Raw genomic sequence first — 15,706 nt, forward strand, 5'->3', positions numbered from 1 at the left:
TTGGGTGTTGAATGTTGGTGATCTAGTATAATATAGTATTTTACGTGGAAATATTGTTAGACATTTTTCTTTAGATAGCGAGTTAGGTAGCTAACTAGCTAGCTGGATATCATTGTATGGTTGATGAAATGAGTTTAGACTCTAATATGAGTATTGAGTTGAATTTTATATCTATAAATTGGTGAAGCAAAAAGATTGTGTGTTTAAACATGAGTAAACTCTTTCCATCAGAAATGCACACGCGGTACTCAACATTAGTTACTCGAGGGCCACTTAAAGAGCGATAAATATTAATTTAACAACATCATGTGGTTATTGATTAGATACTTCACAGTCACTTGTGTGCCTCCCTCCCTGTTGGTTATTTTTAGCACGTGTGTGTTTGTGTGTGTGTGTGTGTGTGTGTGTTCTGAAAGGTTCTGCTCGGCTGAACTAGGACATCCCAGACGGACGGGAAGGAAGGCGAGCAGGCAGCCAGCACTCTTGGCGTGGACGTACCCCTCAGTACAAGAACAAGAACAGCACAGGAGGAGGTACAGTACATGATACCAAAAAAAATAATAAAAATTGCGTTGGAGTGTGCGTGCTGTTTATGTGTGGGCGTGCCCTTTGCAAGCGGACGGACAGACTTTTTCCATTATCATGTCCTTTTTTTTCTTCAGTGCTGTCTACGCGTGCGTTTTTACACTTTGACTAGTTTTATGTATTTCATGACAGAATCATTTTAAAAGTTTTTTTTGTTTTGTTTTAAATGTTTTCAATTGCACGGAACAGATATGATGATTATTATTAGATTTTTTTTAATAACTACTTTTGTTTTATTTCATAGTATTTTCTTATTTTATGAAATACTTTATTTACGTTTTTGTTTTGTTTGTAATGAATTAAATGCTTATAGTTTTAGTTTATTAAATATTTTTAATGAATTTATTTGAAGTATTTAATTTTACCACAATAATTTTTTGTTTGTAAATTACTTGGCCTTATGAGTTTTATTTTACGGTTGGTGCTGTGAATAATTTTAAATTAAATGAATTGCTTATTATTTTATATGCTTTATTTTATTGTCTAGTATTTTGTTTAAAATTTATTTTTTTATAAATACATTTCCTCAGTTTTATTTTACTTTAACAATTTTTTTTGAAATCTATTTTTTAATAAATTATTTTCCCTATTTATTCTATTTGTTCCATGAATTACTCAAAAAATAATCATTGATCTACCTTCTTTTGTTATTGACTGGGATTTCTATTTAGATTTTAATAGGATTTTCCCCCCAAAACATTTTGGGTGGATGGGGATTATTAGGGTTTTTGTATTGATTCCTTTTTTTTTTTTTAATAATTATTATTTTTGACCTGAGCGAAAAATTATATTGGACGTCGAGGCGTACCGAGTATTGCGGCCCTGAGATTGAACTCAATACAACATGGAAGCGTCCGCACACATCCGCCTTTTTGAATTAGCAGCGGGCTCAATATAGCCTCCCCGAAGATCAGATAGCCGAGCCACACGTGTTCTTCCTCACCTGTCGTTCGCCGTCAGCCGTGACGCACCTGTCTACTTCCCGCCAAGTGGTTGCTATGGAAACGGCAGGTGGAATCACGAGGAACCCTTTAAACGACAGTTGTTGTTATTGTTGTGAGCCACAGAGCCAAAATGGCATCTGGCACCGTTAGGAGAGACGATGACTTGATTCTGAGACGTTACTCTTGCCTCGCATTGCTGCCGCATTAGCGCAGTTTGATTCTTGACATGCTTGAAACAAAGTTCATGCTGATTCATGGCCGGCAGATTAGCGTGTGCCTGTTAGCTTGCAGTAGCTTGCTCAAGTCATTATTTGGTTGGAGAAATGCTCTCACTGCGGGCCACAGACATTTTAATTGTACTCCAATTTCCATTATTATTTTAATTTTAGCTAGGTTAGGAAAATATCAGTCGGTGACAAATTACAGAAAATTTGCTCTTTTTTTTTACAACAAAGTGAAAATAATTTTAAACATTTTTAATTTTGTTAATTAAAAAAATTTAGTTTTTCTTAAAATACAAAAATATTAGAAAATGTTAACATTATACACAAACAATATTTAAAAACAGTTATGACGTTTTTGTCTTGTACAATTTTTCAATATTGTGCTTATTTCAGTGGATTACTTTTTGTATGGAATCCTACTAAGTTCTGTGTGCTAAAAAAGCATTTTTGACATTTTCTGTTTCCTCAGAATGTGTACAAAACATGTTATTACTAGTGTGATCGTGGCACTTTTTCCCTCCAGGTCGCCGGCCGGTCATGGAGGCTTTGACGGAGCGTCTGGAGCGAGCCGTGACTCGATTGGAGCAGCTGACGGCGTCCAGAAGCCTATCCAACGGCAACTGCGTCAACGGCATCAATGGAGGTAAACTCGCGCTGGATTATTCAGAAAAAGTGTGCTACTAGTACCACTAGTAGTACGCGGGCTCCCTCTCGTGGTATGTGAAAGAATCACGGCCTAATTACAGATTTGCATTTAATCTTGAAGAAGTGTTTGTTTTTCAACTTTTATTTCGGCACAGTTTTTTATTGAATTTTGATGTGCAATGTGTTTGAATTGAACCCTATTTTTAAAATGTTGATGTTTGTCGTGTTGTGTGTGCGCGAGCAGCTGCGACTGGCTGTGTGGAGGCCTTCGATTTTCTTCTGAAAGGTCCGCTGACAAATTACATGAACATCAGCAAGACCATCGGGAGCGACGTGGAGAAACACGTACGTTCACTTCGCGCGTATCGGCACAATACAACACCGCATCGAACAGAAACATGACGTAATAGTCGGCATGTATTACTCCTCTCCAATGTCATCGGCTGGCTTTTCGGCATCACTGGATGGAAATACAAATTTAGGTGTCAGTCTTGCTAAAAATTAGTTACTTGATAAATGAACATTTTTAGCAACCACATACGTATTTATTACCGATTTGGTAACAGTCAGTTAAGAACGACTTGGGCAGTTACGCTATTATGCTAATGAAATATTGTCCACTCTAAACATAACAGTGAAGTGCGTCCAACTGAACCTTAGATTTGCCTCCATTCGTTTGTCCACACTGCCACACTCCCTCCGCTCCCGCTTTTGTTTTATGGCCATCGTGTCGACACCGCGACCTCGGATGGACGACTTAAAAGTGGACGGCAAAAGACAACGTGTGTGTCGGTGCGGGTCGCATCACTGATTGGACGGAGAGCAGAGTGTCTCGCTTGAGGCTCGCGTGGCTCCTTTTAAGGACAAAGCCTCCCTGGCGGTTCCCTTGGGAGATCAACCCCCCCCCACACACGCACACACACACTTTTATTTCCAAGAATTAGAGAGAATCAATCACATTTTCTCTCCCACAGGCGGAGATGGTCAAGGACGCCCTGCAGACGCAAAGGACCTTCCTCAAAATGGCGTCCGAGCACCGGGAACCCGCACAGGTACAGCGCTTAGGTCTGCCTAATATTGTGACTTGCAATCCCCCTCGCCCCCAGCCGCCATCCGCTCGTTTCATGCCGGGAGGGAGGGACATATTGTGTGTGTGTGTGTGTGTGTGTGTGTGTGGTGGGGGACCTCAAAACCCACCAAGAAATAGTCACCCTCCTTTTGTCAGGCGAATGGTTTAAAAAAGTTGGAAAGAAATCAGCCCATGACACCAGTTTCACTGATAGACGCAAAATTGGTTGGACATGTCCATCATGACAGGACTCACAAAAAAGCCCCAAGAACCCATGCCTGAAACTGAACAGGAAGTCTACTAGTTTAGTTTGAAGCGGCCATTTTGTAGTGAGAATAATTCCACTATTGTTCCGATACTACATTATCTGCTTTTAAAGTTTGTTGCTAACCAAAACAACAGCACCTTCATGATATCATCCTAAATAAACTCAATGCTTATGTTTGATTTTAGTCCCCCAAATGTACTTTTTATCGCGACTGCGGTCCTCTGTTTCCATTGAAACCCTCTCAAACAACAACTCGATGTACTGGCTTCACTGGTTAGTCGTGTTGGCAAAGCATCATGGGAAATGTAGTACACACTACTGATTTATTATTTAGAAGGGATACAAGGCCATACGATCGCAGGATTTAATGACTTATTGTTATTTAAAGCCACACATAACACACGCACACACACACACAAACGCATACACACACACACACACACACACACTAGCTCATGCCTCTCCTTCCAGGGGAGCTGCAGCTCTCTGACTTTTTATGGGCATGTTCTAAATTTGAGGCCTGTTGTCAGTCTGTCTGTGTGTGCGTGCATGTGTGCGTGTGTGTGTGTGTCCATTCCCTTCTCTGTCGCCTCACCGTGCCGTAAGGCTGTGTGCGCTTGGATGAGTGTGGTGTGGAAGAACCTTATTTGGCACCAAGTCTACCAAGAAGAGTGGAAGCGAGTTACAGTGGCAAAAGAAACCAAGCCAGGTGTCCCAATACTATTGTTCACAGGTGTCACAGAGCAACATGGGGGGAAAAAAAAGCTACTTTCACTTAGAAACATAAAATTTGGTAGGTGTGTCTATCTCGAGTAGACGTACAACAAAGTCTCAAGAAGCCGTGCCCAAAAAGACACAGGAAGACCGCCATTTTGCCTCGAAGCAGCCATTTTAGCCTCCTTTTGGCCATTACTAGTTCTTTCAAAGATGAACTTGTCCTATAGATTTTGTCCGATTGCTACTAAATTGGAACTAGGCATACTAGACACCAGGACGATGCAATATTGCCAAGAATGAGCCCCTGACAATCTCGACTCCCAAAAGTCTTGCGTGTGAAAGGTGAACTGTGAACCGTGAGATGTGAGGTATGCCTTACAAGGCCACCGGGATCTCCTCGGGCGCTCCGGAATGTTGTAGTGACGATGAGGCGGAAAGACAAATTAATTGTGTGGCGGGACGTTCACATGTTGTGAAATCTTTAAAAGTGGAACTTTGCAATGAGCGTGCATCATTAGACACTCCTTGTATTCTACTGACTTTTCTGCAAAAACCCCAAAAATAAACGTACATTTTCCATTGCTGTTTAATTGTAAATTGGCAAGATTTGGCAAAGAATCTACCTTAACAACCCTTCTGTTTTTTTTTTTTTTTGGTGCACCAAAATGTTCATGGGTCAATGTGAACCGCTGCATGTTAAACCGTCCCAAAAAAGTAAAATACATTTCTTTACATTAGATATGCAATAAAACTATATATTTTTAAAACAGTATAAATATTTTGAGTTTTTGTTTCCATGGTAGATTTTTAAAATAAAATTATTGAATGTATACTGTATACATAAGTATAGAAAAAAAACAAAAATTTCAAACATTGAATAAATATTATTTTTATTTTTGGGGTAAATTTAATTACAGTATATATACTAATATAAATAATGTAACAAAATATTATTTCTTAAAAGTTTTAAAATTGTTCATATATATATATATTTTGTTTTTTTTTCCTTAAATAAAATGTAATTTGTTTCATTACATAAAAGAAAAAGCAAATGTTTATCTGAAAACAAAATTTTAATGAAAAGGAGCAGAGAGGAGAATAAATCTTATATTTTCTGACCCTTCTTTTGACCCGCAATAGCATTTTAGACTCTTTGTACATTAACTTTCAATTTTAATGTCAATAAAAAATGTTACATTGTCATAGCCGTTTGATTTTAAATGGGAAGGATTTGGGAAAAAAGTGCAGCAAACTGTGCGTTAGGGGTGAGGCAAGGGCAAAATTAAAATTCGATTAAATTCGATGCAGGTCCGGATTTTTGAAACAAAAAGTCCTTAATTTTTCCAGAAATGCATGACTATTAATCAGATTGATCCAAATGAAGGTTGTTCGGCCTTAGCGGAGGTCTGCGTTCCACCAGTAACTGTGTGACATCATCTCATGACAAGTCATTGTGAGACCGTTCGCAGCTCGGTGCTACAAATACAATCATGTCACACCAGCTCAAAATAGCATTAATAACACCCTGATACATTTTTACGCAGTCTGCGCATTGTGGATTTTAAGCAGAAATGACATATGGCGCCTTTAATGCAATCCTGGCTGTCTCCCGTTCTTAGACGGAGCTCCAGGACCTGCTGAAGCCCATCTCGGACCACATCCAGGAGATCCAGAGCTTCCGGGAGCGCAACCGTGGCAGCCAGCTCTTCAATCACTTGTCGGCCGTCAGCGAGAGCATCCCCGCCCTGGGCTGGGTGGCCGTGGTACGACTCTACACGGACATGTTAGAGTTGGAACGTCTTGAGATTTTTTTGGTGCTCCGCTATAATGCGATGAAATTCCAGATGACGTCACTCACTGGGCGGGTCCGAGAGTACGAAAATCAGCTGGCGGTGGATGAGAATAGCGGCTAGCCTCGCTAGTTTCAAGATTCATATCGGCGGTACCTGAGGAGCGGCGGCCGCTTCCGCCGGTATGAAGCTTTTACGAACGGCTGCGATCGGAATAGCCGAAGCTAGCGACAGCAGACGGGCGAAAGTCCTCGGTAAATTGGCCAATTGAAAGACGAGTTGCCGAAAACGCGCAACTCGTGATTAGTCCACTTCAAAACGTTAAACGTCGATGTGGAGAGGTAAAGTCGACTCATCGACTAGTCGATGAATCGGTTCAACCCCGAGTACATGTGGATGCATTGGCGGTTATGTCATGTACAGTTTGACGTCTCCGCTGTATTTAGAACCAGAAGCCCGGTCCTTACGTGAAGGAGATGAATGACGCAGCCACCTTCTACACCAACAGAGTGCTCAAGGACTACAAGGAAACGTAAAGCCTATTTGATTTTATTTTAGGCAGGCATACACTCAACAGACTATAAAATGTTCAGATTTTGTATGTATGTATTTTTGTCTTTGTAATATTTTAAATGTTTTGTTACCTTTATATTTTATTAAAATTAATGTATAGCATTTATTATTGTCATTATTTACAATTAGTATTTTTATTTTAATATTGTGCATTTATTTAAAAAAATATTTGCTACTCTAATTCAATTCTAAATATTTTCTGTAGCTCATTTTAATATTTTGTAAAATAAAATCAAAAACAATGTACGACGTAGTGCCGTTCCACAACCCAATATTAGGTTTATTTAATATATAGTTGATCAACTTCATATTTAATATCAGTATTTGACATATTGCGTTTGTCTGTTTCATCAAATCAAATTTGCTTCAACTTTGACTGTGGCAGCGACCGACGTCACGTGGACTGGGTGCGCTCGTACCTTTCCATCTGGACCGAGATGCAGTCCTTCATCAAGCACCACCACTCCACCGGACTGCTCTGGAGCAAGACGGTCAGTCTCCGCAGCAACGTCAGCGTTAGCATCCAAGCTAGCGGAGACCTTTTCAGCATGAAGTGTCACGTCCGTCGGGGTGGCAGACGAAAAAGCTTTTCCACGAGTCAACACACCCGTACGCCGGCGCCTTTTGCATCCAAACATTACGAAATGGTCAATTGATTCGGGTCATTTAAAAAGCGAAAGCGGAACTAAGGCGGCACAAGTGTGGTGAAATTTGAGCGCCAACCATGGTGTGTGCGCATTTGTGCTTGTGTCAGCTGTTACGCTGAGGTTTATATGAAGGGAGGTCGTTTACGAGTTTGACAGGTGTTCCTCGTCAGGGGGGCACGGAGGGTTTCAAAGCCCGACAAAGGGCCCGTATGCGCGCCTGTAACCTAAACCGCAAGACCGCTATATGATGCCCAGAGTCACAAGCCGTACGCTCGCCGAGGCCTCATCCAGCTGTCCTCGTCTGGGAGATTTTGGACCAAAACCAAGATCCACTCAGTTCTTGTGTGTCACACATTACAAGTTCATTGGAAATAAGATTCAGTCTTTGTCTCCAACTAAACATAAAACAAAGACAATTACATGTCGTTTATTTAAAAAAAAAAAAAAAGTCTGCTAGCTTAATGCTAACACATCATGGGACTGAACACAAATGGTGCACCAGCACATGTAGACTGATAACAATACTCACAGTCATGTTCTTTATCCTCTGCGAAAAACGACTTATATTACAGCTGATTACTGATTCGCAGTCGTTGATTGAACTGGTTTCTGTTCGTTTGCGTGACTGTACTGACCCCCAGTGGCCAAGTAGAGCACACCAGAAGGCGCCGCAATGTTTCGTCTTGATGCAGAAACGGTTTAAGTCTTTACATTCTATTTCATTTTTGTTAGTACCCTATGTTTTAGGGTTATTATTTTCCATGTTAAAAAAAACATATTTTGGGGCGTTGTTCTTTGTGGGGGTGGGGGGGTGCTAGAATGAATGAACAGCATTTCGATTCATTTGAATGGGGAAAATTGATTATATATACACAAGTAAATTGAGTTACGAGTTTAGTCACGAAACAAACTCGTAAGTCAAACTCCCACTTTACAGTGTCAAGTAAAGCTGGACCGCTTTGTGTTCACATAGAAAGTTGATTGGAAAAAGGGATCAAGTTTTGGGTCCACTTCACTTCTGACAAACAATACAAGGTGAAGTCAGGACAATGGCAATACAAGGCAAAAGAAAAGGAATAGTGTAGCACTCCCCCCTGGTGGACAGCTTCATACTTACACCGATCATCTCTTTGGCACAGGGTCCCCTTGCTCCGGCCTCCCTCTTTGAAGCCCCCATTGCTCACTGCCCACCACCTCCACCTCCTCCCCCTCCCCCCGCACCCCCAGCCGAAGACCCCCAGGCCCTTGGATCTGCCCCGCACTCCGCGCTATTCGCCCAGCTCAACCAGGGCTTGGACATCACTAAAGGTGGGTCCGCGAAGTCACTTCAGGGGTCTTCACTGAACTTGAATTGATTTTGTAGGTCTGAAGCACGTCTCGGACCACCAGAGGACCCACAAGAACCCGCAGCTGCGCTCCCAGGAGGCACCGAGCGGGAAAGCCGGACCCAAGAAGGCATTCCCGCTGGTGGTCCCCCAGAAGAAACCCCCTCTGCTGGATCTGGAGGGGAAGAAATGGAGGGTGGTAGGTGGAATTGGTAGCCTTTTCTTCCACCAATCACTGGGGGTTTGTTACTAAAGGGAAGCGTGGGCCCGCAGGAGAACTTCGAGCACAAACACGACCTGACGATCCAGGAGACGGAGCTCCGACAGGTGGTCTACGTGTTCGCCTGCAACGACGCCACGCTGCACGTCAAAGGGAAGTTGAACTCCATCATCGTAGGTAACGCCAACATTCTTAAAAGTCTGCTACACAGACTCCCTCTAGTGGTACGCTATAGAATCACTGCCAAAGTACAGCTCAGTTTTATTGAACTTTGACGTTCGATACATCAGCAATTAACCTGTAAGAACTGACGTGCGTGTGTTCAGATAATTGCACGAAGCTTGGTCTGGTGTTCGACAACGCGGTCGGAATTGTGGAGATCATCAACTCCAAGGCTGTTCAGTTACAGGTGAGCCACGGTTGGGGTTTCAAGTGTCTGTGAACATTTTCAATTCATGGTAATTGGACACTAATTTAAAGTAGGGTTTCAAGCCCGGGTTTGCGTTACAAAGTAGGGTCAGTCTGAGATTAAATTGTAACCGTGTTGTACTTCCTGTCAGGTGTTGGGAAGCGTCCCCACCATCTCCATCAATAAAACTGAAGGCTGTCAGCTGTACCTCAGTCCGCAGTCATTAAGCTGCCACATCGTAAGCGCCAAAAGCTCCGAGATGAACGTCCTCGTCCCGCAAGGAGACGACGACTACGTGAGTGTCCGTATGCGTCCGTCCCTGATGAGGCGGGAAGTGAGTCAGCCATTTTGTTTTCCAGAAAGAGTTGCCGCTTCCCGAGCAGTTCAAGACCGTCTGGGACGGATCCAAACTGGTGACAGAACCCAGCGAGATGGCAGCTTGATTGATTAGCAAATGCTAACAGTATCAGTAGTCTACACATGTAGCACTTTGTATGAATGCCAGCTATCACTTGATTGCGTGAAAAGCAGTTTTTACATGCAGTTAATGCACGTAATAAACACAAGTCTGCTGTGTGTAGTCAATGAGAACCTTTAATGTACACGTAACCCAAACAATGTCTTTTTACAAATAAAAACTGTGTGCTTTTCCCCTTGTGTCAATGTTTAATCACCACATTTCCCTGAGAGTCTTGCGTGAAGAGTGCGTCCTCAACGTCAAATAAAGTCTTTGCGGGTTTCATCGTGGCGGAAGTGATGACGTCGTTGCGATTTTTGAGGGGACTCCTCCGAAATCGGTGCGCGATCACCCGAAAGCCGTCAGAGTCCTGGGTGAACATCCGGGCCAGGCTGTCCTCGTCGTCGCGTAAGAGGCTGTTTTCTTTCTCGTCGTCTTTATGACAAGAGTGAACAAGTTGAAACGGTTTCTGAGTGGACGTTTTGCCTTTGGCCTCCGTCCAAAAGGCCTCTTGGCTTAGATCAAACTCATGACAATCCTTGACTGTTTGCTTCATTTTAACAATGGATCCTTGTCCACGGTTCATCTTGTATGGTTGCTGTGCTCGGACTAAGATGGTGGGGTTCCGGTCAATCTCATCTGGTTGCGCTTCTTGGGCTGTGCGGCGCATGTTCCATTCCATCTTGTCTGGTTGATGTTCTCGGAAATTGCGGTGGATGTTTAGTTCCGTCTCGTCTGCTTGCTCTTCTCTGACTTTGCGGTAGATGTTCTGTTCCATATCGTCTGCTTGCTCTTCTCGGACTAAGCAATGGATGTTGTCTGCTTGTTCTTCTCTGACTTTATAGTGGCTTTTCTGTTCCGACGTGCCTGGTTGTTCTTCTCGGACTTGGTGGGTTTTCCATTCCAACTCATCTGGATGCTCTTCTCTGTGGACGTTTTGTTGCACCTCGTCTGTTTGCTCTTCTCGGATTTTGCAGTGGATGGCCCGCTCGTCATTCTGCCCCTGAACGTCACCGTGGATACGCATATCCGTTTCGCTTTTGTCTTTACTACGAGGCGAGAAGAAGCTGGATATGGAACTCTGTTTGGTCCTCGGCATCTCCGTCTTGGTCTGCGTGAAGTTGAACACAACGGCCAAGCTGTAACCAGCACCTTTTGCCAGCGGGTTAAGCATCTTGGAGATGGGCCGGGCTGTTTTTTTCTGCAACAAAAACATGATTTTTATTATTTTTTTAATTGGTGAAATGGTGCTCGACAGTGTGTCGATCATCTTGTTCCTTATCTCCAATAACCTGCTTAGCTTTTCCTTTGAGCTCCACAGTGTCCAACCACACACCGCATTCTTCGGGGGCAGGATTCGACTGGAGCGCTTTGGATGTCTTCATCGTGGAAGCTTAACCAAATACATTTCAAAACATGATTATTTCTGTGCAAAGACTCAACAGCAGTGGTGGGCGCGACTATGTCCATTACTACTACAATTATAAACTACACTTATAAACGCTCGATATGATAGCTACAGTTGAATGTAAGATTTTAACTGTTCCGATAAAACACCAAACATTTTTAAAGCTTATGTTTAAATATATAACCAATATAAAGTATTTACCTTTTTTTTTCTCGCCGTATTTTGTCTTCCTTGTTTGAGTCTGGCGCCTCGACGACGGGTTGCCTCTGACGTTTCACTCTCCAAAAATATATATCGTTCTATAAACGTAAAACGAATTTATAGTAACACTTAAGTCTATTATTTGTGGATTTATGTGTTGCAAAAATTTTATCGCTAATTTAAACCGTCCGACAAAAGGATTTTAAAGAAATAAATCACTCATTTTCTATCAGGCGCGCAGGACGCACCCCTCCTCCGGTCCTGACATGAGGGTGTCTTTACGTTGACGTCATTGCAGCTTCGCCGAAACGTATGTGCCTTTTTAAAATTTTGTATTTTCGGTTCAACATCACTAATATTGACAAATTAAACACACATTGACCACCCTATCGATTTATAATGAAATGTTAACACGGACAAAAAGATTCCTTTTAACCATACATGTCAAGTCACAGCAGTTTTAAAGGCCGTAGTTGCGAATTAGCATCGAAAGCTAACTTCGAGCTAGCTGGTTGAGAGTAACAGAAACAAGGGCGACACGCTACCAGTTTGTCGACATTCTTCAACTGGGGGATTTTCTCATTTTTTTTGTCGCTATTGAACCTTTTTGAAATAATATTCGGATTGTTATTGCTTTGAGCTTGCGACGTTTGTTGGAGGTGTTTACATTATACTTCCGTGCCGCTCATCAATGTTAATAATCGATAACACTGGGTATCAAATAATATATATTAACTCGACAACTAAATGGCATAACATTCTTTTTCTTGCTTTCTTAGATTAAGCTGATACATTAACATTATGTTCCATGGCATACCGGTTACAGGGAGCATGGGAGGAGGTAAGGTGTTAGTTATACTGCGAATGAAGAGGAAATGTAATTGTCTTATAAAATACGTCTAAACTTGTGGCCTCGTCTTCTCCCAGGAGCTCCAGCCAATAAACCCGAGCTGTACGAGGTAAAAGTCCAGCAAATTCACAGTTTGTCTCAATGATTATGACACAATATGACTTTTATCATTCCAGGAGGTGAAATTGTATAAAAATGCCAGAGAAAGAGAAAAGTGAGTTTCACGCAATGCTTCTCGCTGATCTAGAGGGTTCATAATGATATTAGGATGTATATATTTTGTGTGTGTGAAGGTACGACAACATGGCAGAGTTGTTTGCTGTGGTCAAGACCCTGCAGGCCCTGGAGAAAGCCTACATCAAAGACTGCGTCACGCCCAATGAGTGAGTTGCGCTTCAATATCCGTAAAGAGTGCAGACTGTCCTGTGTCGATTGACACAGAGTTGTCGTTTTTTTAGGTACACCGCCTCGTGTTCCAGACTGCTGGTCCAATACAAGGCGGCGTTCAAACAGGTGCAGGGCTCCGATGTGGGCTCCATAGACGACTTCTGCCGCAAGTACAGGGTGAGTTTCCTCTTCCACTTTGGACGTTCCACTGTACGTCGTTAGGCACTTATTACTAGCTTACTTTGATCGTTTTTTTGTTTTCCGCCCTTGTAGCTGGACTGCCCGCTGGCCATGGAAAGGATCAAGGAGGATCGGCCAATCACCATCAAGGACGACAAGGGCAACTTGAACCGCTGCATTGCCGACATAGTTTCCGTACGTTCGCCCGTCAATGAGTCCGGACGGGACGCTCGTTCCGGGCCGCGTGGCCGGATATTTAAAAATGATGTGATTAGTAGTAGTTTATGTGATCAGGTTGAACACTTAGTGGCTCAAGTGGATAGTTTAAATCCTCTGGCCAATCACTAGAAATCAGTTAATCTCAGCTAATAATGGAGGTGAGGTCTTTAGTTCCTCTTGGTGCTACTTACTCACTTGTTTGGTTTTGCTTTTTTGTTGTTGTTTAGTTGTTTATCACAGTTATGGACAAGCTGAGACTGGACATCAGAGCCATGGACGAGGTGGGTTTCAAAACTTTGATGTGGCCAGGGGTACTGGTTTATTCAACCGCAGAAGAATTTCTGTTTCTATTTGAGGGAGGCGTTTATTTATAATAATAAAAAAAAAAAATGTGGCATCAGTGCACAAAACGGGATTGAGCGACCACACGTCACAATCTACCGGAACAAGTAATCGTCACTAAAGACGCCATCTCCACGAAATATCATCTTTAATACCACGCAGGGAACTCAACTTATATTTGAGGGAGCTGTGTATTTATTTAACATGGACTCGCACACAGCATTTCAGAGCGACAGTGTTTCTTGAAACGCTAACCGTCGTTTAAGACACAGTCTCCATGTAACATAAGAGCTTTAATCGCGTAGAGGGAACCAAGCTTCTATTTGAGGGAGGCATGTATTTTATTTATCATGAATGCACACAACATTGCAGAGCAAGCACCACAAACCACAAAATATAAAATCATCTTTCACACCGTGAAGGGGACTCCGCTTCTATTGGAGGAAGGCATTTGTTTATTTAACATGGACGAACGCAACATGGTGGAGCGTCTAAATGTCAGAGGTTACCGGAATGCTAACTGCGTGACCTAAGCTCATATTTAATACTGCATCGTCGCCACCCTTGAGACTGTTTTTGTGCCTCAGTAGGTGCTGCTGTTTTGGTTAGCGACAGCGTTATAAAGCTTGAATTGCTTAACCGGACCTCTTTTTGGATTAGATCCAACCGGACCTGCGCGAGCTGATGGAGACTATGAACCGGATGAGCAACATGCCGCCCGACTCTGAAGCAAAGGACAAAGTCAGCCTCTGGTCAGTCAGTGTCACTGGCGCGGCGTCCATTTTGTAAGCAGGCGCCCGCCATTTTAAATGCGTCTCGTCCGTCATCAGGTTGAGCACCCTGAGCAGCATGTCGGCCTCGGACGAGCTGGACGACAGCCAAGTGCGCCAGATGCTCTTCGACCTGGAGTCGGCCTACATCGCCTTCAACCGCTTCCTGCACTCGTCCTGAGCCAATCGCGTTTGTCTGTTTGTGTCACATGACCTTTACCTGTGTCCTTATCAATGTTCGGTACCAGCTCCCTCTTTTTTCACTTTATTCTTTTCCCTTTTTGCCAGAGTTTTTTCCTCCAATATTATTGTGTCACCAAAATGACAGGTAAATTACTGTATATAAATAATTTGACTTTATATCCTATTAAAACCCGGAAGGATTAGATTGTTAGTTAATGTACAGCAATTTGTTGGATTTCGCACGGCGTCTTGTCTTCTTTGAACTAATCGTCACCTCCCCCGGACCCGGTTTGGGGACTACAGTAAATATTTATTAAGATGTATCGTTGTTTATATAAATGTTTGGATAATGACATCCAAAATCATACACGCTTGTTCTTTTTAACAATAAAAGTTGTAATATACCTCCAAATTGTATTTTTTGTGTGTTCCGTGATTTCATAATTTGGGTGTTACATAGCCACATATACATAAATGGATTAATACATACTTTAATATGTAGGAACAATGTAAGATAATTCATATAGAATTGTGCATTACAAGTACAAAAATGACATACACTTCCAAAATATATTGTCCTTTTTATTTGCGTTCATCTATTTTATTTGAACAAAAATCATATCCAAATCTTAAAGAAAAATGACATGCTTTTTATTCTTATATATATACAAATATTATTTCTGCAAAGTAAAATAAAGCAAATACAAATATATATACAAAATGTACAATGTGATATAGGTACATATTTACATTACATCATAGCACAGGGTGAATAAAAGGTTCCCAAAAAGCTAAAAATGGTGCAAAATAACAACATAACACAGTAATTGTAATACAAAAAAATACACTGCAAATATTGTTGCTAGGAAGTTAATATTTGCGAAGCAAATACTGAAACAAGTAAAAAAGTAAAATAAGAAAAATTACTAGTATGATACAAATTGCCCTGCGGATATAAACATTTGTTTCTAAATCTGAATATAACTGTATTCTTGGGGGGAAAAAACATTGTATGTTCCCTTTATCACCAACAGAGGTCGCCAAAGCAACCTAACTGTTAGTTTCCCTTTTTTAATCCTTTATTTACGTCATTTTTTGAGAGGGGGGGCGAATTCTTTTTTTTTTTTTTTTTTTTTACAAAAACAGTAGTGTGAAGTCCTCTTTAAAATTCCAGTCAAGCGAAACAACTCTGATGAAAGAAGGGGATCACACAGCACGTGGCCCTCTCTTACGCCAGGCGTGTCACCATGACAACAGGGCACGCGTGACCTCACAGCAAGCGCCGCCGCCCGT

The 15,706-nt window shown here is 42.0% G+C and overlaps 3 protein-coding genes across 4 annotated transcripts; 2 read left to right on the forward strand and 1 right to left on the reverse strand.

The window, feature by feature from the left end:
* The first annotated feature begins 366 nt into the window (after positions 1–366).
* cap2 (cyclase associated actin cytoskeleton regulatory protein 2) lies at positions 367–10,067 on the forward strand. The gene is made up of 13 exons (XM_061760415.1): positions 367–533; positions 2,277–2,396; positions 2,643–2,743; positions 3,373–3,450; positions 6,072–6,215; positions 6,689–6,774; positions 7,201–7,306; positions 8,602–8,770; positions 8,826–8,986; positions 9,061–9,184; positions 9,334–9,416; positions 9,568–9,711; positions 9,776–10,067. The coding sequence occupies exons 2-13, from the start codon at positions 2,291–2,293 to the stop codon at positions 9,857–9,859; spliced, it is 1,386 nt and encodes a 461-aa protein (XP_061616399.1). The 5' UTR covers positions 367–533; positions 2,277–2,290; the 3' UTR covers positions 9,860–10,067.
* Positions 9,993–11,694, reverse strand: LOC133471149 (aurora kinase A- and ninein-interacting protein). The gene is made up of 3 exons (XM_061760416.1): positions 11,483–11,694; positions 11,166–11,266; positions 9,993–11,074 (listed from the first exon to the last, which is right to left on the reverse strand). Exons 2-3 carry the CDS (start codon positions 11,256–11,258, stop codon positions 10,076–10,078), a joined length of 1,092 nt encoding a protein of 363 aa, XP_061616400.1. The 5' UTR covers positions 11,259–11,266; positions 11,483–11,694; the 3' UTR covers positions 9,993–10,075.
* On the forward strand, positions 11,695–14,825 carry vps28 (VPS28 subunit of ESCRT-I). Of its 2 annotated transcripts, none has more exons than XM_061760417.1 (10): positions 11,695–11,792; positions 12,262–12,323; positions 12,410–12,441; positions 12,509–12,546; positions 12,626–12,715; positions 12,791–12,896; positions 12,993–13,094; positions 13,346–13,399; positions 14,121–14,212; positions 14,291–14,825. In XM_061760417.1, the coding sequence occupies exons 2-10, from the start codon at positions 12,284–12,286 to the stop codon at positions 14,409–14,411; spliced, it is 675 nt and encodes a 224-aa protein (XP_061616401.1). In that variant the 5' UTR covers positions 11,695–11,792; positions 12,262–12,283; the 3' UTR covers positions 14,412–14,825. The 2 variants fall into 2 exon arrangements, with proteins under 2 accessions (XP_061616401.1, XP_061616402.1); XM_061760418.1 differs by lacking the exon at positions 11,695–11,792 and adding an exon at positions 11,812–12,141.
* Positions 14,826–15,706: the final 881 nt, after the last annotated feature.

Source organism: Phyllopteryx taeniolatus, chromosome 21 (assembly GCF_024500385.1).
Source record: "Phyllopteryx taeniolatus isolate TA_2022b chromosome 21, UOR_Ptae_1.2, whole genome shotgun sequence".
Lineage (NCBI taxonomy): Eukaryota > Metazoa > Chordata > Actinopteri > Syngnathiformes > Syngnathidae > Phyllopteryx > Phyllopteryx taeniolatus.

Bases quoted from the DNA above. Each gene is read 5' to 3' on its own strand.
- cap2 (XM_061760415.1), top strand. From the start codon at position 2,291: ATGGAGGCTTTGACGGAGCGTCTGGAGCGAGCCGTGACTCGATTGGAG. The intron at 6,216-6,688 runs GTACGACTCTAC...CGCTGTATTTAG, and splicing joins CCCTGGGCTGGGTGGCCGTG to AACCAGAAGCCCGGTCCTTA. The intron at 7,307-8,601 runs GTCAGTCTCCGC...TCTTTGGCACAG, and splicing joins GACTGCTCTGGAGCAAGACG to GGTCCCCTTGCTCCGGCCTC.
- LOC133471149 (XM_061760416.1), bottom strand. From the start codon at position 11,258: ATGAAGACATCCAAAGCGCTCCAGTCGAATCCTGCCCCCGAAGAATGC. The intron at 11,075-11,165 runs GTTATTGGAGAT...TTTTTGTTGCAG, and splicing joins TCAAAGGAAAAGCTAAGCAG to AAAAAAACAGCCCGGCCCAT.
- vps28 (XM_061760417.1), top strand. From the start codon at position 12,284: ATGTTCCATGGCATACCGGTTACAGGGAGCATGGGAGGAG. The intron at 12,547-12,625 runs GTGAGTTTCACG...GTGTGTGTGAAG, and splicing joins AATGCCAGAGAAAGAGAAAA to GTACGACAACATGGCAGAGT. The intron at 12,716-12,790 runs GTGAGTTGCGCT...TCGTTTTTTTAG, and splicing joins GACTGCGTCACGCCCAATGA to GTACACCGCCTCGTGTTCCA.